Source organism: Rhipicephalus microplus, chromosome 3 (genome assembly GCF_043290135.1).
Source record: "Rhipicephalus microplus isolate Deutch F79 chromosome 3, USDA_Rmic, whole genome shotgun sequence".
Classification (NCBI taxonomy): domain Eukaryota; kingdom Metazoa; phylum Arthropoda; class Arachnida; order Ixodida; family Ixodidae; genus Rhipicephalus; species Rhipicephalus microplus.
Window position 1 is genome coordinate 6,930,204 of NC_134702.1, and position 20,315 is coordinate 6,950,518.

Genomic DNA, 20,315 nt, shown 5'->3' on the forward strand with positions numbered 1-20,315 from the left:
AGGTCAGCAGCCGAGTACCTCAGCCACTAGACCACCGCGACGGGGCTCACAGCCAGTGATGTTCACGTGCTGTTTACAATTTATGAAATATATACATTGTGATAAAACACATTGACTGTGAACTAGACAATTATGATACTACATTGCGCACAATATTAAAGAACAAAAATGCAAATATGAACAGATAGTTCACTATACTTACAGTGCATTCCCCAGCAATGGCCCCAGCCAGGGTCACAACTGGTCCAACAGCCAGCACAATGATTTCGACGTGACTCACATCTGTACCGTTGTTCATGACAAAGATGAGCATGGTGCCCTAAATGAAAGGATTCATTTATTTCACATGTGCTTCGCCTCTTGTTTAGCCATAAATATGTTTAAACCATTTAAACCATAACCATTCAGTGCTATCACTGAATACAACCCACAATATTAATGAGAACTAATTAAATAGAAGGCCAAGGAGAGTATAGGAGATGTTTTCAGTAAGCATAATAAAAATGTAAAGAAAGTAACGTGAACAAAAAGATAAGTGGCTGCTAGTAGGGACGGAACCTGCAATCTTTCAATCACATTTTTGATGCTCTACCCCTGTGCTACAGTCCTCTCCGTCCACTTTGTGGGGTAAATATGAGCATTTAAACAAGGGAGTGTTAACGCCATCAAAAGCCATGATGGTGAATGCGGACCACTCTTTTTTCGTCAGCTAATGCCATGAAACACGTGATTTTTTTCAGAAGCTCGCAGAAGACAAACATTCTCTTGCATATACCTTAAAGGGACACTAAAGTAAAACAATGCCTTGGTTTAGCTTAATACTCCGAGAACTCTAATGTTTCACGATCATAGGTTCACTATTAGAGGAGGAAATCAATGTCGAAGTTCCAATTTTAAATTTCATGCCCAAACTTTCGCGAGCAACGTCACAAACGTCTTTTTCGTATTTTTGTGACATGGGCTCGATGAAATTTTCTGAAATTTGGTCTGTTATGTCTATTGCACACACTAATGCAAATATCATTCATTTTTACCAATTGGAAACTTCGTAGGACCCAGTAGATACCGTCAAAATGTGTGAAGGCACAGTGTGAAAATCCAAAGTCTCCACCTGCATTTTTCTTCTCGCGTTTTCTTGCTTCGCCTTGTTCTAAATGTAGAATATTTGGAGCTACACCTAACAAATTCATCTCTTCTTTCTCGTTAGAGTCCCTTTAAAGGCAATTTTTTCACCATGTCAAGGTAATGGTGCTTTTATGCTCCTGAGACACTCCTGTCACGCACCCAATAGATGAAATGCTCAGCAAACTTGTAAATTATTTTTAATAAGATGCAATATTGAAACTGAAGCCCAACTGAGCACACTGTCTACGCATCAAATACTATTTGGTATAAGGCATGCTGGCCCCACTGGCGTGGAGTATGAAGAACTATGAAAGCCAGGATGAGCAGGCACTCAGACCAGACATAAAAGCGCCTAGCATCAGCTGACATTTCTGAGACTAACAGGGCCTTGGAGCTATCAAACAGCGGTGACTCAGATGTATATGACTTCGGTGAGAAATGATCACAACAAACGTGTGCCGTTTTTACTCGGTTACCAATTGTCCCACCTGATCGTACTGATCTACTTCTCGAGGAGAACACGGAAAGCTCGGATGGCAAACTCTCAGCATCTTCTGTGAGTGGTTTCTGCAGCCCACAACGCGATACCAACTACCACCCATCACACACCCATCCACAAAGAACAGAAAATCGCACGCTGCACCAGCGAAGTGCCGAGAAAGCACCACAGGGGAAGGAACGAAGCTTTTCCGTGCCAACCACCACCACCGTTGCATTGTGGTCAGCACAGTAAATGCTGCAGCAGCCAAAGTTAGCGATGCCATTGGCTGCGTCACTTCCATTGACTTGCCAAACATGACGTCACCAAGGCAATCTTTAAAATTCATCTATAAACAATCAGCCCATCTCTCAAACCTGCGATTCGGCATAAATGATGAAAACGTGCAAAGGAACATACCCAGCAAATTTCATTGATTTCGCATAATCACTGTGGTTAGATATTAAACGGACTCCGGTGCATTTTCGACCATACTGAGATAACGCTGTTTTCAAATAGTATTGACCGTCCTGCAAAAGATAGGGTGATTTGTTTTGCTCAGGAACTTGTCAATTTTTTTTAATTAAGCAATAAAGGGCGAGTCAAAACAGAAATTAAAATGAGCTGCTCCGCCATCCATGGTGGGTATTGGATGACGTCACGAGAGTCCGTCGCTGATGACATCAGAAAATCCGCTATACCCCGCCACGGGTCGTCAGGGAGTAAACATAGCTCCCATGTCTCTTCTGACGCGTGAAAAGCAAGTTGGCGGTGTAATCCGACGCAGAATCAAGCTGCGCCAGCACGTCTGGACTTACCAGTGACATGTTCAGGGATGATTGCAGCTGCTATCTGAGCGGGGAAGCATCGCTTTTTGATTTCGACTCGCCGGCGCATGAGCATCTGACATGCACCAAATCGATTTCCTCATTGCTCGATATTGTAAGACCTGATGTCAACGATGACTAAGACGTAGTATGCAGCTGGCATAACTAAACTGTGCTCGCATTGCCGTCGCCTTGTAAAAGAAAGCATGCGCTGCATCCTTCTTCTGGGAAAGGCAGGGTTCTTGGAGAAGAGTAGGCCCTTATGCCACATACACAGGGTGGCCCACATTTACAAGTGTGATTCCAGAATCGGCAACGAATTTTAAAATTTGTTTTCTGAAAAACTAAATGACTTACGGTGGTATAACTTGGCACATATTGCCATGGTACCGACGAGAACATATTTTCAAAGCTTTATTTAAATCGGTAAATGCCAAAATAATGCCGGAGTTCAAGGCCACTGAAGAACCCCCGAGGTCCAAAAATTGTTATGAAAAAAAATACGAAAACTTTTGCTAAGTGAAAATGCTGCCATAAAAATTTTGTGAATACGTCCTATAACAAGGAAGTTAGAAAGGTTAGAACATTCATTTGTGTTGGTTTCAAATTTTCGCGAAGCTGCTTGCCACCCTTCTCCGTCATAGATAGGGAGGGGGAAGGTGTCGCCAGTCATCATGACGCCGCCCACTTCGGCAACGTGACATGACATTAACAATACGTCATCGCCACGCAACCAACGACCAAGCAGGGCATCCCCAACGTGAGCATGTGTCATAGCGGCACAAAGACGAAGAGTGGTTCGAGGAGCACCTTTCCCCTGGTGGTAAAGAAGCGAGGTGCCTCTTTATTTCGGGAGCCTTTCGTTCTGGCAATACCGCTTCTTCCTGTAGTCTAGGACTCCGCAGAACAGCAGTGTGCAGAACAAGAAAATGAAAATACGGACTGCCCGGCTGGAACTGCATCACCGCAGGGCTAAGGAGCCATTTAGTAAGGCAAGGGACTTATAATCGACGGGCTCAGTGGTATGTGAAGTTGCCCATGGGCAAGCCTGCTTCACTACGTGTACGAGAAGGATTGATCAGGCAAAGGAAATAGGAGTGAGGATTGTTTTTTGAAAAGGAGAGTTTGCACAGCGTGCAGCACTGTAACATTGAAAAAATGTGGTCGCCGCGTTCTACTATTGACAACTGATGACCTTGTTTGAGGCGTGTGAAAGAAAAAAAAATTGTAGCCTATTGAATGGCCCTTTAAGGCATCCAGCCAGCCAGAACAATACCCTTGCCATAAAGGAACAAAAGAAGAAAAATTTTAAGGGCTCGTTTTTCCTTAGCTGCCATCTAGTGAAAAAGATCACGTGTTTCATAATGCACACAGGGAGTGTTCCAAACGTTCTGGCATTGCTGCTGGCTAACATTTCTATGTTTAAATGCACATATATACCCCATAAAATGAATGACTGCCACTGTAGCTCAGCTAGTAGAGCATAGGACGTGTTATTCAAAGCTTGCAGGTTTGATCCCTGCCAGCAGCTATTTATCCTTTCGCTTATTCTACTTCCTTGACTTATAATACATGATATTTACAACAAACAACATCCTCTGTACTTTCCTTAGCTTTCTTGTTTGTTAGTTGTAATTATCATCATGCTTAAGAATGCGAAACCAGCCCCTTCTTTTGTTAACCCACAAGCTTGTCGTATATATAGAATTAAAATAATTTTACGTAACCATTGTAACTAAATGCAAGCTCCAGATCAAAAACACTCCAGATTAAGAGAAACACTCCATATAAAAAAACTGTGTAGTGTTTTTTTTTATCATGTTACCACACTGTATTCACCCACCGTGCTACTGCATCCCTAAATGTAACTGCTGTGGGATGCTGGAATTGAAATCTTTACCTGTCCCATGATGTTAGAGAATTTACAAAGTGTTTGTGCCCACTGTATTCTGAACTTGTCAATTGATATATAAGTAGCAACTTAAAGGAACACAGAAGGCGAGATATTGAGTGGGACATAGTCAATTTTTAAAGTGGATGCTGCACGACTGAGCGAGATGCAGAGCACCTCGCGATGCCAACATCAATGCAGTGTCATAGCAGCTCGGCGCTAATTGAAATTGAGACTAGGCGCTCAAAAACGTCTCTAAATAAATAACAGTCCTGCACTTGCGCAAATGAGGTTTCCAGTCATGGTAAGTGGATCATAGGCTACCTATTGCAAGAAAAAAAGAAAGAAAAAGAAGAAAAAGCTCACTCCACACATGCATAGGCCAAAGAAACATAGCGTAATTGTAATACCAACTCCTTGCAAGCACTTCCACTCTCAAGTCTCAAAGTACTCTACACCTGCAATGCCAGATGTCTCTTTTTTTCTCTCATTTTTTTATTAATCCACTGCCACAGCCCCATCTGTGGGTTATCCGGCTTACAGACAAAGAAAAGTTGTGCCAGGCTCCCACCTGTAACTGCACGTCGAAGAAGATGAGAGAGGAGCAGAGGAAAAGCCATCCGAGCATGGCTTGCAAGTCTTCCTTGGCATTGATGCGAAAAAGCAGCCTGCGCTCACTCCAGTAACTATGGGATACTTTCCCACCGAGGTAGATGATGCCAAGTAAAAAGAAGACAGCCACACCTAGTCGCACCTGCATGGGACATGAGCTGGTTGGCATCCTGAACTGCTCTAGCCTTCGCGTATTAGCCCAAAGACGTATCTGGTATGGATATCGAATTCTTTACTCACATTAAATACAAACAAGATGTAAATTAAGAAGAGCAAGGCTTCAAAAGATGAAAAAGTCTTTCAACAAAACTGGTCACAGGAGCTGGTGTTTCGGCAATGGTACTTGTCTTTGTCAACGTTAGAGATGCTGCCTTGATGAAGACAAGTTCCCTTGTTGAAATGTTGGCTCTAGCGACACCCCCTGTTTAAAGATTTCTTTAATCTCTCTATTATTTATTTACCATAGCTAAAAAGAATATGAAAGTCCATAAAGACTTAAGAAAATAAAAAAAGTAAGCTTTGGAGAGTTCTTTGCCAAGTTTATTATGCAAGTGCATTCACTGTACCTTTTTCTGAATTGATGCTCCAGCAGTCTGGCTTGGAGAGACAACGTTGAGGATCAAATACACCAGTAGAAGAATACTGCTAAAGATGAAGACAGCAATTTCATGGTATCGTTCCTTCAGTATCCCATGCACGATGTAGAAGAAACAGAATACTAGAAAGAAAAACAACCAAGAACACTGGTGTCAGATTAGCAAATGTGATGAATCCCTCTCGGCAACTCTGTTAGGTGAACCACTGAAAGGGGCCGTAAACCTACTTTCTAAATAATCATTGACTGACGTCAATATTGGAGTTTATTGCCTAACTAATTTATCGCTGTAAACGTTTTTGAATTTGTCAAGAATGGGCGGGATTTGCCGCGTGCTTCAAGAGCTTTTCCTCGTCTACTGTCCTTACGAGCTTACTGTAAGCTACACAGGGGCGATAACAAAGGGGAAAGAAACCACGTATGGGGACTTTGAAGCATGTCGTGTAGTGAACCTGATCCAAACTCCACTCATGCCAGCTATTGATCAACGGCAGCAAGTCACTGCATGATGTCGTATGTGATAGCTCTCCACATAGTATGAGTATGGGCCTCTGTATGAAGGAATGGCACTTGAAAAATTGAAACTTAGCAATCCACTTGTGAGCTTTCTTGGCCACACGTACACGACTGCAAGTTTCGGCCAAGCTCATCATAATAGCACCTGAATACCACTGTATGTGTTTTTTCAACAAGTATGAGAGATTGTTCAGAGTTCTCTTAAGAAATTGGTGATAGCTACCTGACAGAGCTTGTACACCAGTAATAGCCTTTTCTACATATATCTTGCAGTAAGTTCTTTCATATAGCACGTGGTCATCAAGAAAAGTTATTAATAAGAAAGTGATACGTACACACGTGCACATTTGCAAGGAAGCATTCCCAGTTAATAATAAGCAGGGTTTCCACAGGTGGCTACTTTTCGCCAAATTTGCGAATATGAAAAGCCCGTGGCGACCTAAAATTTTGAATGGCGACATGGCGAATTTTCGGCTTATTTCTCGACTGTGTTATGCATTCTGTACTTAGTGTCTTCAAAGCGAATGGGCGAGATTTCCATTTTTCGTAGTTTCGCCCCGCCACGGTGGTCTAGTGGCTAAGGTACTCGGCTGCTGACCCGCAGGGCGCGGGTTCGTATCCCGGCTGCGGCGGCTGCATTTCCGATGGAGGCGGAAATGTTGTAGGCCCGTGTGCTCAGATTTGGGTGCACGTTAAAGAACCCCAGGTGGTCTAAACTTCCGGAGCCCTCCACTACGGCGTCTCTCATAATCATATAGTGGTTTTGGGACGTTAAACCCCACATATCAATCAATCAATCATTTTTCGTAGTTTCAGAACTACCAGTAGAATGAGCACTTTACACGCAATTTAGTGCACCTGTCCTATTTTTCATGTGTATCTACTAATTCACCTAAATCCTAGGCACTGGCACACTAGTGCATCTGCCAGCAACCTCCCAGCAAAATTTAGGTCAGTGGACTGCTTCCCATGCCACGAGGCGGTGGTGTTATACTATGTTTTTAGGTACTTTAATAAGAGCTTTAAGCTTCTTCGAAGTTTCGCCTCTGAAGTGGCTAGGTGACAGTAAGGTCACATGTTCTGACCACAGCTCCACCTGTCGTGAATAGCTTGTCGACTTCTTCACTGCTGCAGTACTCCCTAATTCGGTATGTTGAGTTTAAATTTGTTATTGACATGCTTTTCAAGTGGGTGAAGAAGTCGGGCTTCTTTGGGCAGCCTAAAGAAACTGCATTGAGGCGAATGTATGGCATAAGCATGACCACACAGAAAGCATGGTGCAGACATTGCGATGATTACACAGTAATTTTGAGGTTATTTTCATTGCTTTGTAATTAAGTTCTTTAATTATCAGACACTCAATTCTACTGCAACAAAATTCTCTAAATCTGCATGAAGGCTATGCACGCCATCCCTCACTTGATGTAGCGAATGCTCCCTTCTGTATTTGCTACGACTGACCCATCACAAAGTTTTGTTATGAGGCACTAGCATTCAGGTACGCTGCTAATGCATGCATGCCCTTTGTCAGCACTCCTATGGTCCCATGGTTAAGGGGACAGGGTAAGCAAAAATATTGAAGAAAATCATTTTTTCTTTTTGCGTTATTTGAAATATGTAGCATTTTCTGAACCAGAATCAGTCGTTTGTTTGTCTTAATACGATTTTCTTTTCTGTGAAAATGACATATTTCAAAACTTGAGCGCAGCCTGCTATGCCTCCATTCTAACGTAGCAAGGGATCCCTTGCAGTTCAAGCATTGTAGCCATATGAAGAAGTTACAGTTTGCAAGCAGGAGTGCACATAGCACACTTAGAAGAGAATGGGGCCAGAACAGCCAAAACGAAAAAAAGGAGAGGCATCAAGCTTTCTGTAAGGTTATCTATACCTGGTCGGGGACGTCCTATTGGCGTCATAACTGGCAAGCACCAAAGCTATTATTGTTGGGCCATTAGAATAAACAGAGCCAGCTTTGAGGACATGCGAAAAGCTATCCAGTCCACATATATTTTCTCATGCCATCAAAGGATACCAATCAATTCCACGGCCTATGCTCGAAGGACGCCGAAACTTGATATTGATTCAACAAAGCCCAGTTGAATGGTGAACCATTCGTTCATAAAGAACACCTTCGAGCATCTGTTATTGAGTCTTTTACGCCAAATTATCTGAAACTAGCTCATCGAGAATAACTAGCTAAATGCCTCCGTAGGAAAATTCAAAACCAGAAGATGTCGAATTGTCATGTGGGAGCGCGCTCCAAAAAAGTTTTCCACAGGCACCAAACACTGTAAATATGCCATCTTAATGCTGTGTTCACTTTTAATGATGGCAATGTAGCCCTTGTAAGTGTGCTGAACTATTTTGGAATTTTGCCAAGGCACTGCACAGTGCAGTGCCTACACATCCTTGAACTGTGTCGACAGTACTCTGTTGACACGGCTGTATAGTAGGCGGCAAATGAGGCTCAAAAGGCAAGGCGTTTCAACACAGAAAGAACAAAATAATATTGGTGGTAAGTATCTGGCTGGTGCTTACTGAACAGGTCCGTCAATTTTCTGCTATCTCGGTGTACTTTTGAAATAATGCAGATGTTCAACTTTAAATGTGATTATTTCAAGACATGCTTTGTTTGTATATATGTTCTTTTTCACAGCAACTACAGTATCTAGAATCATTGATTTTGACCAGTAGCTAAATAACGTCACAGGGAACACGCCGAAGAAGAATTATTGTCGTGTGAGGAAGTGCTTTTCTGTAACACAACATCTAGTAGCTACTACTTAGTGGTAATTAGGTACCTGAATTTAAAAAAATTATAGATATTACTGTTACAGTTTTCAGTACTAAATCTGCTTCAATAAACAGGGGAATGACTCATCACCACAATGAAAGTAAAATACTTACTGTAGCCCTTATGATTATGGAGGAAAAAGTAGTTCCCTAAAATACATGGCGGGAATAGCGCTTACCCTGTTTTCTCAAGCGGGTGATGTGAATGGCATTGAAAAACGTCAATCAAATTCAGGGTTTACGAATGGTACGGACCTCCACGCAGCTAACATTATTAGAAATCTTTACAAATAAGCAACCGACATATATGTTCAGTGGCGACTTTATTGGTGATATTTGAAAAAAAAAAAAAAAAATGGCACCTTTTGGCGACATTTTGCTCATCGTTTGGCGAATTTCACTCAACAGTCACTGGCAAACCTAATAATGAGAAGCAACTGGAAAAAGAAACTCTACTATGCCTAGGGTTGTCCTTCATGGGGGAGGGTTTTCGAAAGGTCATTGCAGTACCCTTATTATATCAATATGTATATGGGGCAGCTTAAAAGAAAACTAGACGACGCAAACCACCAGAAAAGGTGATTTTTTCCCCTGGTTGTTTGTGTTGTCTCACTTTCTTGTAACATGGCACAGCTATTGCACCCCCCCCCCCCCCCCACTTCCAGACAGACAGACCAAAATTTGTGCCTTCGGGTATCCCAAGAAAGACTATTGTCTTTAATAACCTTACCCCAACACTTTACTGAACTACCATAAATTCTAAGCATGTCCCCCCCCCCCCCCTAACACCCTAACGGTGAAGGATAATTCGACAAGAGTTGAAGGGGGTCCTTGCTTGGTAATAGATGAAAATTGAAGATGGTGAAAGAAGAGAATGCACATTTGTGTTTATAATTAGATGTGTTATTGAATACGCATGCACTCACTGTTTTCATTTACCCTAGTTGGGTGAATACAAACAGTGAAAATGGTGGCAGAGGAGAAGACGCGGCATATTTTAAATCTACTAAAGAAGGGAGGGCGGCGCTTACACGTACAGGGGTGCTTTCTCAATATTTTACATTAAGTATGCCTAACATAAATATTATATAAGACGAGTACAATGAAAAAAATAAATAAAAATAAATGACCCAAGTGATTGTGCTGATCCTCAGAAGAGTTAATGAAAGCTAATACCATTCAATACACCTGGACAATAATTTTGGTTAAGATATTAATGTAAGTTAGTAAACAAATGCATGTGTGAGAGGATGTTGACTCTCCCAATTCAAACTAAACATGGGCAACAAAATTAAATATAAAAAACTACAGAAGCACCGGAGGCGATGGTCAAAGCTATATCAAGCTCATGCCATGTGTCACATGTGGGGTCTGAAGAGATTACAAAAACAATGCTACAGCTGTATTGAAATGCCATAGCTTCAATAAATAACTTACATGATGTGAAGCATAACATAATGGCAAAAGTGTAATCATCCGTGTCCTTTTCTAGGCTTATGAGGCGTTCCACTGTGAAGCCTAGGGACACTAAGAGGCTCAGTGATGAAATGGTAAAAAATGCCCATTCTAATCGAGACACGGCGCTCAGTGGCTTGATCTGCAGGTAAAAAAAGGCAAACATTCAAAGAAGATAGTTCATGCATCAGGAAATGCATAGGCAAAGCCATGATGCTAGCTCGGACATTTGACATAGAAATCTAAGGCAGTAACATTTAAGTCTACTTTCACAGAACTTTCAAGCAGCTATGGTAAAGTACCACTTTCGAAGGCAGTGGCATTTTAAGCTCGAAGGAAGGTACACAGAAGTGTGCACAAATGAGCGTGCACTCCAGACTCATGCCTGGAATTATCATCATCATCAGCCTGACTACGCCCACTTCAAGGCAAACGCCTCTCCCATGATCCCCCAATCAACCCGGTCTTGTGCTTTTCGTTGTCGTGTTATACCCGGTGAACTTTCTAACCTCATCAGCCCACCTAACTTTCCGTCTCCCCTTCGTGCGTTTGCCTTCCCTAGGAATCTAGTGAGTTACCCTTAATGACCAGCGGTTATCATGCCTATGTGCTACGTGCCCGGCCCATGTCCATTTCCTTTTCTGGATTTCAACTATGATATCCTTAACCCCTGGTTTGTTTTCTGACCCACTCTGCTCTCTTCTTGTCTCTTAAGCTTACGCCTATCATTTTCCTTTCTATCGCTCACTGTGTCATCCTCAATTTAAGCTGAACCCTCTTTGTACTCCTCCAGGTTTCTGCTCCGTACGCAAGCACTGGCAAAATGCAGCAATATACCTTCCTCTTGAGGGTTAGTGACAGGTTGCCATGCATGATTTGAGAATGCTTGCTGAATTTTATCGACCCCATCCTTATTTTTCTAGTTATTTCACTTTCATCGGTCAACTTCGTGGTTACTACCTGTCCTAATAGACATATTGCTTTAGAACTTCCATCGTCTCTCCACCTATCGCAAAGCGCTGTTTTCTGCCGAGACTGTTGCACATTACTTTCGTTTTGTGCATATTAATCTTCAGACCTACTTCTCTGCTTTCCACATCCAGTTCAGTAATCATGAGTTACTCATCAAGGCAATGTCATGAGGGAATCGCGAGTTACTAAGATACTCTCCATTAACTCTTATCCCTAACTCTTCCCAATCTATGGTCTTGAAGACCTCTTGTAAACATGCGGTGAACAGCATTGGAGAGATCGTGTCTCCTTGCCTTACACCCATAGAGTTTCTCACCAATTTACCTAGAGGGAAATCTGGCGCTAGTGAGCTGCTGGATGTAAGACAACGCCGGGAAATTTGAGCTTTGAACTTAACTCAGATTTGTATATCTTGAAGACGCGCCTAGCTTCATGTTAAAATGGTTAATTTCTTAATAAAAGAGCGCATAATAAGTTGTTTATTTCTTGCCATCACAAAGAAACATGCTTTATTTAACACTAGAACCTTCTGCGTCGATGTACAATTTTACGAAGCATAAAGAGTAACCAACGGCCTCTAAACTTGGCAAGCAGACGGCAAAGCGAGCGTTTCCTATGCCACTTTATGTCGTCAGTTTCTTTTTTCTCTATTTGATAATGCCGCAAAGGTGAGTGGGCTTTTTTTTAGAATATAATGCACGTGAATGCGATCCATTTATAAACGTTTTGTGTTAGAGAAGCTTTATTTACGCACTCGTATTCACTTTTAAGCCGAAGTCTCGCCGAAAACCAGCCAACACAAGCCTCGTAGACACATATATCCTCATTGCTAGCGCTCCCTTAGGAAATTTGCATAGACAGTGACGCCACACATCCCTCTAGGTATGTTTGTGAGAAACTCTATGCTTACACCCTTCTTTATTGGGATTCTGTCACTTTCTTTATGGAGAGCTATGGTGGCTGTGTATCCGCTGTAGATTTCTTCCAGTATGTTTATGCAGGGTTCTTTGATGCCCTGATTCCAGAGTGCCTGCATTACTGCTGATGTCTCGAGTGATTCAAATGCCTTCTCGTAATCTATGAAGGCTATGTATAGGGGTTGGTTCTATTGCACACATTTCTCTATTAGCTTGTTGATAGTATGAATATGGTCTATTGTAAAGTAGCCTGAACGAAGTCCTGCTTGGTCCTTTGGTTGATTGAACTCAAATGTCACCTTAATTCATTTAGTTATTATTTTTGTAAATAGTTTGTAGAGAACGGACAGTAAGCTGATCAGCTTGCAGTTTTTAAAGTCCTTGACGTCTCCTTTCTTATGGAATAAGATGATGTTGGTGTTCTTCCAAGATTTTGGCATCTTTCCCATCAAGAGACACTTCGTATATAGGGTGGCGTTTTTCTAACACAATTTCTCCGCCATCTTTCAGGAGGCCTGCAGTTACTTTATTTACACCAGCAGCTTTGCCTCTTTGCACTCCTTCTAGGGCTTTCCTTACTTCTCCTGTCATGACTGGTAGGATGTCGAATCCCTCTGGAGTATTATTGTTTCTCACGATATCACCCTGGTTGTTTTGGCTTCTGTACATCTCTCTGTAGAACTCCTCCGCCACGTCAACTATACTATCCATATTGGCCATGACATTGCCTTCCTTTTTCCTAATGCATACATCCGATTTTTGCCTATGCACAAGTTTGCCCCTGCAGCTTTTAGGCTTCTGCCGCTTTTTATATCCTGCTGCTGTCGGCTACCTTACACCTATTGATTAACTTCGAAAGCTCCACTAGCTCTATTTTGTCAGTTGCATTTGAGACTTTCATGACTTGTGGTCTCTTAAGATTTTGCGTCTCCTGAGATAGTTTGCCAGTGTCCTGTCTAGTGACCGTACCTCTGACTTCCATTGCACGCTCTTTGATGATAGTAGTATGATTCTGTCATAGTTCATTCTGTCAACGCTAATGTCGGTTATCTCGTTTAGTGCCTTGAATCTATTCTGAAAAGAAACTCTGATGCACTTTCCCTCTCACTGCTAGTTCATTATTTGGCTTTTTGCGTATCACTTTCTGTCATTGCTTTTTTTAAAATCTCGGTGAAAACGAGCTCTTACCATCTTATGATCTCTGTATCAGATCTTGCCAACTACTTCCACATGCACTCCCTCACCAAAGCAGGATAGGCCACCCTGGTGCAGTATTTGGCCACTACATCTCATGACTACCGCAATTCACCCTTGGCCCTCAGTCCTCAGCGGCGGCGAAGCAACTGTCCAAGGTGGCGGTTAGACTTGTGATGCAGCGGAGGGTGCTAAGAATCTCTTTGTCCAAACAGGCCGCTATCGGAATCTGAACTTGGCTACCTTCAACGCTAGAACGCTATCTAGTAAGGCTAGTCTAGCTGTGCTATTCAAGAAATTAGAAGGTGTTAAATGGGATGTGATAGGACCCGGCTAAGTTAGGAGGACACATGAGGCTTATACAGTGCTGAAGAACGGACAAGTTCTATGCCACCGTGAATTAGTTGACAGAAAAAAACTGGGGGTGAGGTTTCTTATCCACAAAAATATCGCTGGCAACATAGAGAAATACTATAGCATGAGTGAGAGGGTAGCAAGTATCATAATTAAGTTTAATAAAAGTTACAAGATGAAGGTGGTACAGGCCAAGACACCTACATCGGGCCATGATGATCATTTGATTGAATGCTGCTATGAAGACGTAGATTCAGCCATTAATAAAGTAAAATCACCGTTTACTAATCTGATAGGCGACTTTAATGTCAAAGTAGGCAATAAACAGGCCAGGGACCATGCAGTGGGGGAATATGGCATCGGCTCTAGAAATGCCAGAGGGGAGTTATTAGTGGAGTTTGCAGAACATAATAATTTACTGATCTTGAATACCTTCTTCAAAAAACGGGCTAGCCGTAAGTGGACGTGGCAAAGTCCTAACGGCAAAACTAAAAATAAAATAGACTTCATTCTGTGTGCACACCCAGGCCTCGAATTAGATGGTCGTTAATCCTGCTGACAAATAACTTGGTCGAGAACATGAGTAGGACAGTTTCTTTGGTCGTGGAGGCGATTGGCTGCTACAGTTATCATCGGATCCTTAGAAAGTGCACTCCCCCCCCCCCCTCCATAGGGTGAAGGATGATTCGACAAGGTTTGGAGGGGGGGGGGGGGGGGCTTGCTTAGTAATAGATAAAAATTGAAGATGTTGGTGAAAGAGCTGCCACGAATAAAGAATGCACAACCATGCTTTTAATTAAATGCTTTTTGATTATACATACATTCACTGTTTTCATTTGCCTTCATTGGCAAAATAAAACAGAGAAAGTCGTGGGAGCGGAGAACACACCACATATCTGAAATCTCCCAAAGGAGGGAGGGAGCTGCTTGCTCAGTTAGGGTCTCTGCAGCCCCTCTCTGTCCTATGTTGTGCTAAACCGTAGTGCCACGGACACGCCAGTTTTTACAAGTAACAACATTGTTGATACAAGAACAAGGATATCTCATCAAAGCACAGTACCAGAGGTGTTGTTGTCGGTACAGTGCTCATGAAATGAAACGAGGCATTGAGACATTAAGTATAATGACTGGTAGACGCAACTGCATGAGGTAAGCACTTCGTGTGGCTACGAATCTGGCCATTAAAATGGATGTCAGCTCTTATGTAAGAGTATGAGTCAATATTACAATGAAAAGGTGGTGGATATGAAAGTCCTGCTAAAAACTCGATTCAACGAAGCGATGACCTCCCTTAAGTTTTTTTTTTAATTAAAAGGTTTGCAAGTTGAGAAAAAGGTTTCTTGGTCCTTTAAAGTTTGAAATTGTAATATAGTGACACTCAAAAGCTACCATGGCATTGTATCCACCACTAACCTATGACTGCACGTGTGAAAAGTCTGTCGAGGTGTTCTGACCATTAAGGCTCGCATGTGGTTTGGGCGATGCAGGCCAGGTACAGTCATGTGAATATATGACATGCAATTGAAATGCAAAGACAAGGAGAATTAATATAGTGATTGAGTGAAGAGGCTGAGGGATAAAAGTGTGGCAGCTTGGGTTAGTTTGTATGACATGACGATAGTTATAGCGTGAGAACAGAACGACGACAAAGAGACAAGAAGCACACGAGCGCTTGAGTTGGAAGTTAGCGCTCGTGTCCTTCTTGTTTCTGTGTCGTCGTTCTGTTCTCGCGCTATAACTATTGTTATGAGGGATAAATTTGCAGTGAGATGATCAGTCTCACCTGTAGGATAAACCATTAAACAATAGAAGCGACCATCGTGTTCCAGAAGAAGCATTTACAGGGACAATAAACAACCACCACTACAGCTTTTTGGTATGTAAAAGCACTAATAACTGTTTAGTTTCTTGTTACATGCATGGATACCATGGGCAGCTTTGTCAAAAAAATAAATCTAGGGCGGCTAGATATGTTTTACAGTGATAACGCTATAGTACATGCTTGATGAACAACTTGCTTGCCTGCAAGAGTGGTTTACCATAGCATGAAGGCATACTGCTGTGGATCAATTGCTATGATACTTTGCTGCTTGCAGAGTCAAGAATTCAAAACAAGCAATACTGCTTAGCTGTATGATGCCAGCTAAACCTTGAAATGTAGTAGTACCAACCGTTGCAGTGTCACCCTCTTTATGAAGCATGTGCATTAGTATTGCACTCATAATTAATCCACTTTGGGGTCAGTAATGACTTTAACCAAGAAAAAAAACTATGGCAAAAGAAGCACATTTAATGCATAGCTTATCCACGGTTTTGCTTTCCTGCCAAGTGTGCAGTTTAGGACACTTACAGGCTTTTCAGCAATGGCTTTATGTTGCACTAAGGCTTTGCATGTATATAGTGCACAGGTCAACAGTATAAACAACAGCAATAAACAACAAATATACGCGGGCCCTGGTGCGCTTAGATACTATGCAGTTTTGCGAAGGAAACAGCATCTTGTTCGCTTGAACATATACACGTACGACGAAAACGCTCAGTGAAGCTTGATGGGTGTTTTGACGGACACATCGCATCAGTTTATATTGAAGACTACAAAAACTTTGAGAAGAAAAAGCCTATAGTGCTGTTAGAAATTAGAATGCTAGCTGCATGAGACGCGCAATGCCATAAAAAAGTACGTTGTACCTTTTGAGAGCATTACAAGCCAGAACGAAAAGGACTATCGTGTTGAATGCTCGGCCAGGGCACCAAAGAATTAATAAGCAAGATTAGAGCGCGCGCATTTGCAAGCCGGGAATCAAGATTTCCCTAAAGACAGTCAAAAGAGTTTGTTTTACCTACATAATAGTACCGTTAACGCGTACGGGCGTTTTTGTCAACAACGAAGTGATTTGACACCAGCTGCGCAATCAAGGGTCACAAGTCACCAACGTCACGCGTGATCTTGTGAACGGCATTCGGCGCGACATGCGGCGCTTGCAGTACACATTATGCGGCATTCTAAATGTAGACGTCGGTGAGCGTGCAACTGACGCACCCCACCGACCGCGCCATCGAGAGCAGCTGTTGCTGCAGCGAAGTACTTTACCGGCCCAAAAAGAGTAGTGTTCCGTAGATCCGGGCCCGTCGGTATTCCCAGCTGACCGAAACTGACCGGCGGGCTGTCACGTCCCGACGCTGAAGCGCTCGCTCCGGACCTAACGGCATTTTGGAGGCTGCCCATCGTACACGGGCGTTGTGCGCGCACACCCACTGACAGCAATCGCTACTTCTCGGGCTCCGGTGGCGTGCGAGCGTGGGCAGCGTGCGCCCTCCGCTGTCTCCCTTCGTAAACGCGGGGACAAATGCCGCCAGTGCGGCGCGGTGTTGTCACATGCGTGCGCCTCCGCAGTTAGTGGCGCTCGATTTGAATTTGCCACGCGCAGCAGCGAAGGCGACTGTCGTATGACACATACGGCGATCGTCTCTCGTCTGTCACTTTCGCTGCTGCGCGTGGAACTGTTGAACATATTCCGGCAGAACACAGCATGGTATGTGCACGAAAAAAGTCCGAATGGATGGGATTTCACGGAAGAAGCTACCGCTTCAGGCGTAATGAGCGTTTTCAGTTAGAAAACAGCACGCTTCCGCAAAGGAGCAAAATGCGAGTATTGGACCTCTCGATCCAAAGTAACAGGCGAGCGGATTACACTATCGCAACCCTGAAAACGACAGTGATGCAAATAGCTCGGATACTTGAAAGAATCGCTAAGAAGAGCACAGGCCTGCACAAAAAAACAAAAAAAAAAACAACACTCGTTTGAGCCTAATGATAAGTAGGATAACATACCCTCAACCCTATCAAAACTCAAGCTGCTCAAAAAAGTAACAGCTTTGCCACAAAGGTGAAGCAATGAACGCGATCGCAACAAATTGGAAGGTGACGTGCAGAATGACAAGCAGATCGTAACGTGCCCCGCGTTTCTCACGCACAAATGACGCACGAAACGTACTCACAGGTACAGATGAACGCGAATAAGCGTATCAGTTGTTACTTCGCTGTATCTGAAAATCGCGCTCTTTTCGCAAACGGATGCTGTGCAACAATTGCAGTGACTTTTTTGCACCCACTAACTACAACAGAATCGTTCTCACGAAACCCAAAGGCTAGCCAAGACGTACGATTCTCGCCACTGCAAGATTTCCACTGCAAGATTTCCACTACACTGCACATCTCCAACCCCCGTGCTCCAGTGCGGAAGGTCCGTCTCACTAATTGGGATACATTTAGAAAACAACGTGCTCAGACTGACAACAATGGGATACATTTAAATGAATGGCTACAGTGCCTGCAAGCTGACCTTGATAAAGCGACCAAGAGGATAAGCACTACAACCGCAATCCCAGATGTTGACAGACACTTTCTACACCTGTGGGAAGCACGCAGAAGCCTAATAAAACGCTGGCGTAGGCAGAGACACAATCGCAAGCTTAAACTTCGCTTTGCTAAACTCACGTTGCAAGCCGAACAATACGCCACAAAGCTCACGAGGAACAATTGGCACAACTTTTGTAAGTCACTTAATGGAACACTAAACACTGCGCGCACGTGGGCCATACTAAGAGCCCTTGTTGACACGAAAAGTACCAAGTCCTACACGAGCAGTACCATCCAAACACTTCTTCACAAGCAGGATGGGGATGACAACAACATCTTACAGACGCTTCGAGAAAAGTACATCGCTGCAGACCCTCAGCCAAAATATAAAAACTACCCATATACAGAGTCAATACTGCTGGATGCTGATATCACTGTGCACGAAGTTCGAGCTGCCCTTCTGAATATCAAGCGCAACACAGCGCAAGGGAAAAACAACATCCAATACTCTCTCATACAAAACCTCAACGACGAAGATCTAGAACAGCTCACAGATTTTTACAACACTGACTGGAAATTCGGAACGTTACCCCAGGAATGCAGACATGCCGAAATAACACTAATTCCTAAGTCCGGCAAACCACTAGAGCTTGGAAACCTGCGGCCAATCTCGTTGACCTCTTGCCTCAGTAAATTAATGGAGCATGTTGTCCTCCAAAGACTGCAACCATATTTTGAGGCCCAGGGATTTTTTCCGGACACATTGTTTGGGTACCGGGCCCATCTTTATACGCAAGACGTACTTCTCCAACTAAAAGAGGAAGTAATGGACAGGCTCAGCTCTACGCAAACTAGAGCTCTGCTTGCCTTGGACATCCGTGGTGCGTTTGACAACGCCTCGCATGACCTAATACTTGAGAATCTCGCATCAACACGCTGCGGACGACGAGTTTACGACTATGTGAAAGCATTCCTAACAAACAGGACGGCAACCATAGGATTAGGCTCTCTTCGCAGTGACATCATTAAGCTCGCGGGTAAAGGCACGCCACAAGGATCGGTGTTATCCCAGACACTCTTCAATATCGCCATGGCTAAGTTACCGCCTCTACTCGCCACCATTCCAAGTCTGCGACATGCTTTATACGCAGACGACGTCACTATATGGGTGACCAAAGGCTCAGACGGACAAATACAAGATGCCCTCCAAGAAGCAGTAAATAAAGTTCAAGCATACGCACGAGCAGGTGGTCTAACGCGCTCTGCAAATAAGTCGAAACTTCTACTTATTCGTCGTTCCTAGCGAAAGCCCGACAACAGCCCGCAAATCACAGTCACCTTAGAGGACCATGTATTCCGTGCGCACAGATACTCAGCGTCCTTGGCCTTCATTTACAAGCTGATCTCAAGGCAACGCACACCATGAAAATATTAGAACAGCAACTTTCTCAAATCACGCATATGATCCGCCGCATCACCAACCGAAGGCATGGACTTCAGGAACAAGACATTCTACGTATATTTAATGCCTGCATAGTAAGTCGCATCACTTACCACGTGCCTTATCAAACCCTAACACCTGCACAAGAGAGAAGACTGGACATTCTCCTCCGTAGAGCCGTCAAGGTGGCGCTTGGACTACCTACGTACGCATCCAACAACCATCTCCTAGTCATCGGTGTACACAACAACCTGAGGGAGCTAACCGAGGCACAACGTAATAGCCAGCTACGAAGACTCTGCACCACCCAAGTGGGAGAGCGACAACTCGTCAGGCTAGGGTACCCTCCAAATCGATGGGGATACAGCACACCAGGGAAACAGCTACCCACTGACTTCCGAGCAAGAATTACAGTCGCGCCACTTCCACGCAATATGCACCCTTCATGAGCGCAACGCTCAGCGCCGGCGGGAAAGGGTGAAAGACCTCACGCGCCTCTTCAATCAGTCTCCTCCAAACACTCTCTTATACTGCGACGCCGCTAGACACCACTCCCGCAGTTTTACAGTTGGAGCAGTGGTGAACAATGATCACGACGTAGTAGCCTCAATCAGCGTACCTACAAGGAACATATCTGAAGGCGAAGAGTGTGCCGTCACTCTGGTGATTTCCCACGCTGCCATAAACCTTCCTCACGCAGATGTTATCGTAATCTTTACAGACTCAATGGATACCTGCCGTGCCTTCACACCGGGTATTGTCTCACAGCACACACACCGAATTTT

The 20,315-nt window shown here is 43.6% G+C and overlaps 1 protein-coding gene across 6 annotated transcripts in view; it reads right to left on the minus strand.

Annotated features, from left to right (window-relative positions):
* The window catches only part of LOC119183319 (uncharacterized), a 41,242-nt gene extending 24,054 nt beyond the window's left edge, over positions 1-17,188 (minus strand). For 2 of the 6 annotated variants that reach the window (XM_037433658.2, XM_037433653.2), the window contains exons 1-5: positions 16,821-17,179; positions 10,275-10,434; positions 5,500-5,651; positions 4,893-5,075; positions 203-319 (exon numbers count right to left, since the gene is read on the minus strand). In XM_037433658.2, coding sequence (XP_037289555.2) covers positions 203-319; positions 4,893-5,075; positions 5,500-5,651; positions 10,275-10,434; positions 16,821-16,955 — 747 coding nt within the window. In that variant the 5' untranslated portion in view covers positions 16,956-17,179. Of the gene's footprint in view, positions 1-202; positions 320-4,892; positions 5,076-5,499; positions 5,652-10,274; positions 10,435-16,820 lie in introns of all 6 variants that reach the window. The other 4 variants (XM_037433660.2, XM_075888812.1, XM_037433650.2 and 1 more) reach the window with 4 other exon arrangements.
* Between the last annotated feature and the right edge of the window lie 3,127 nt (positions 17,189-20,315).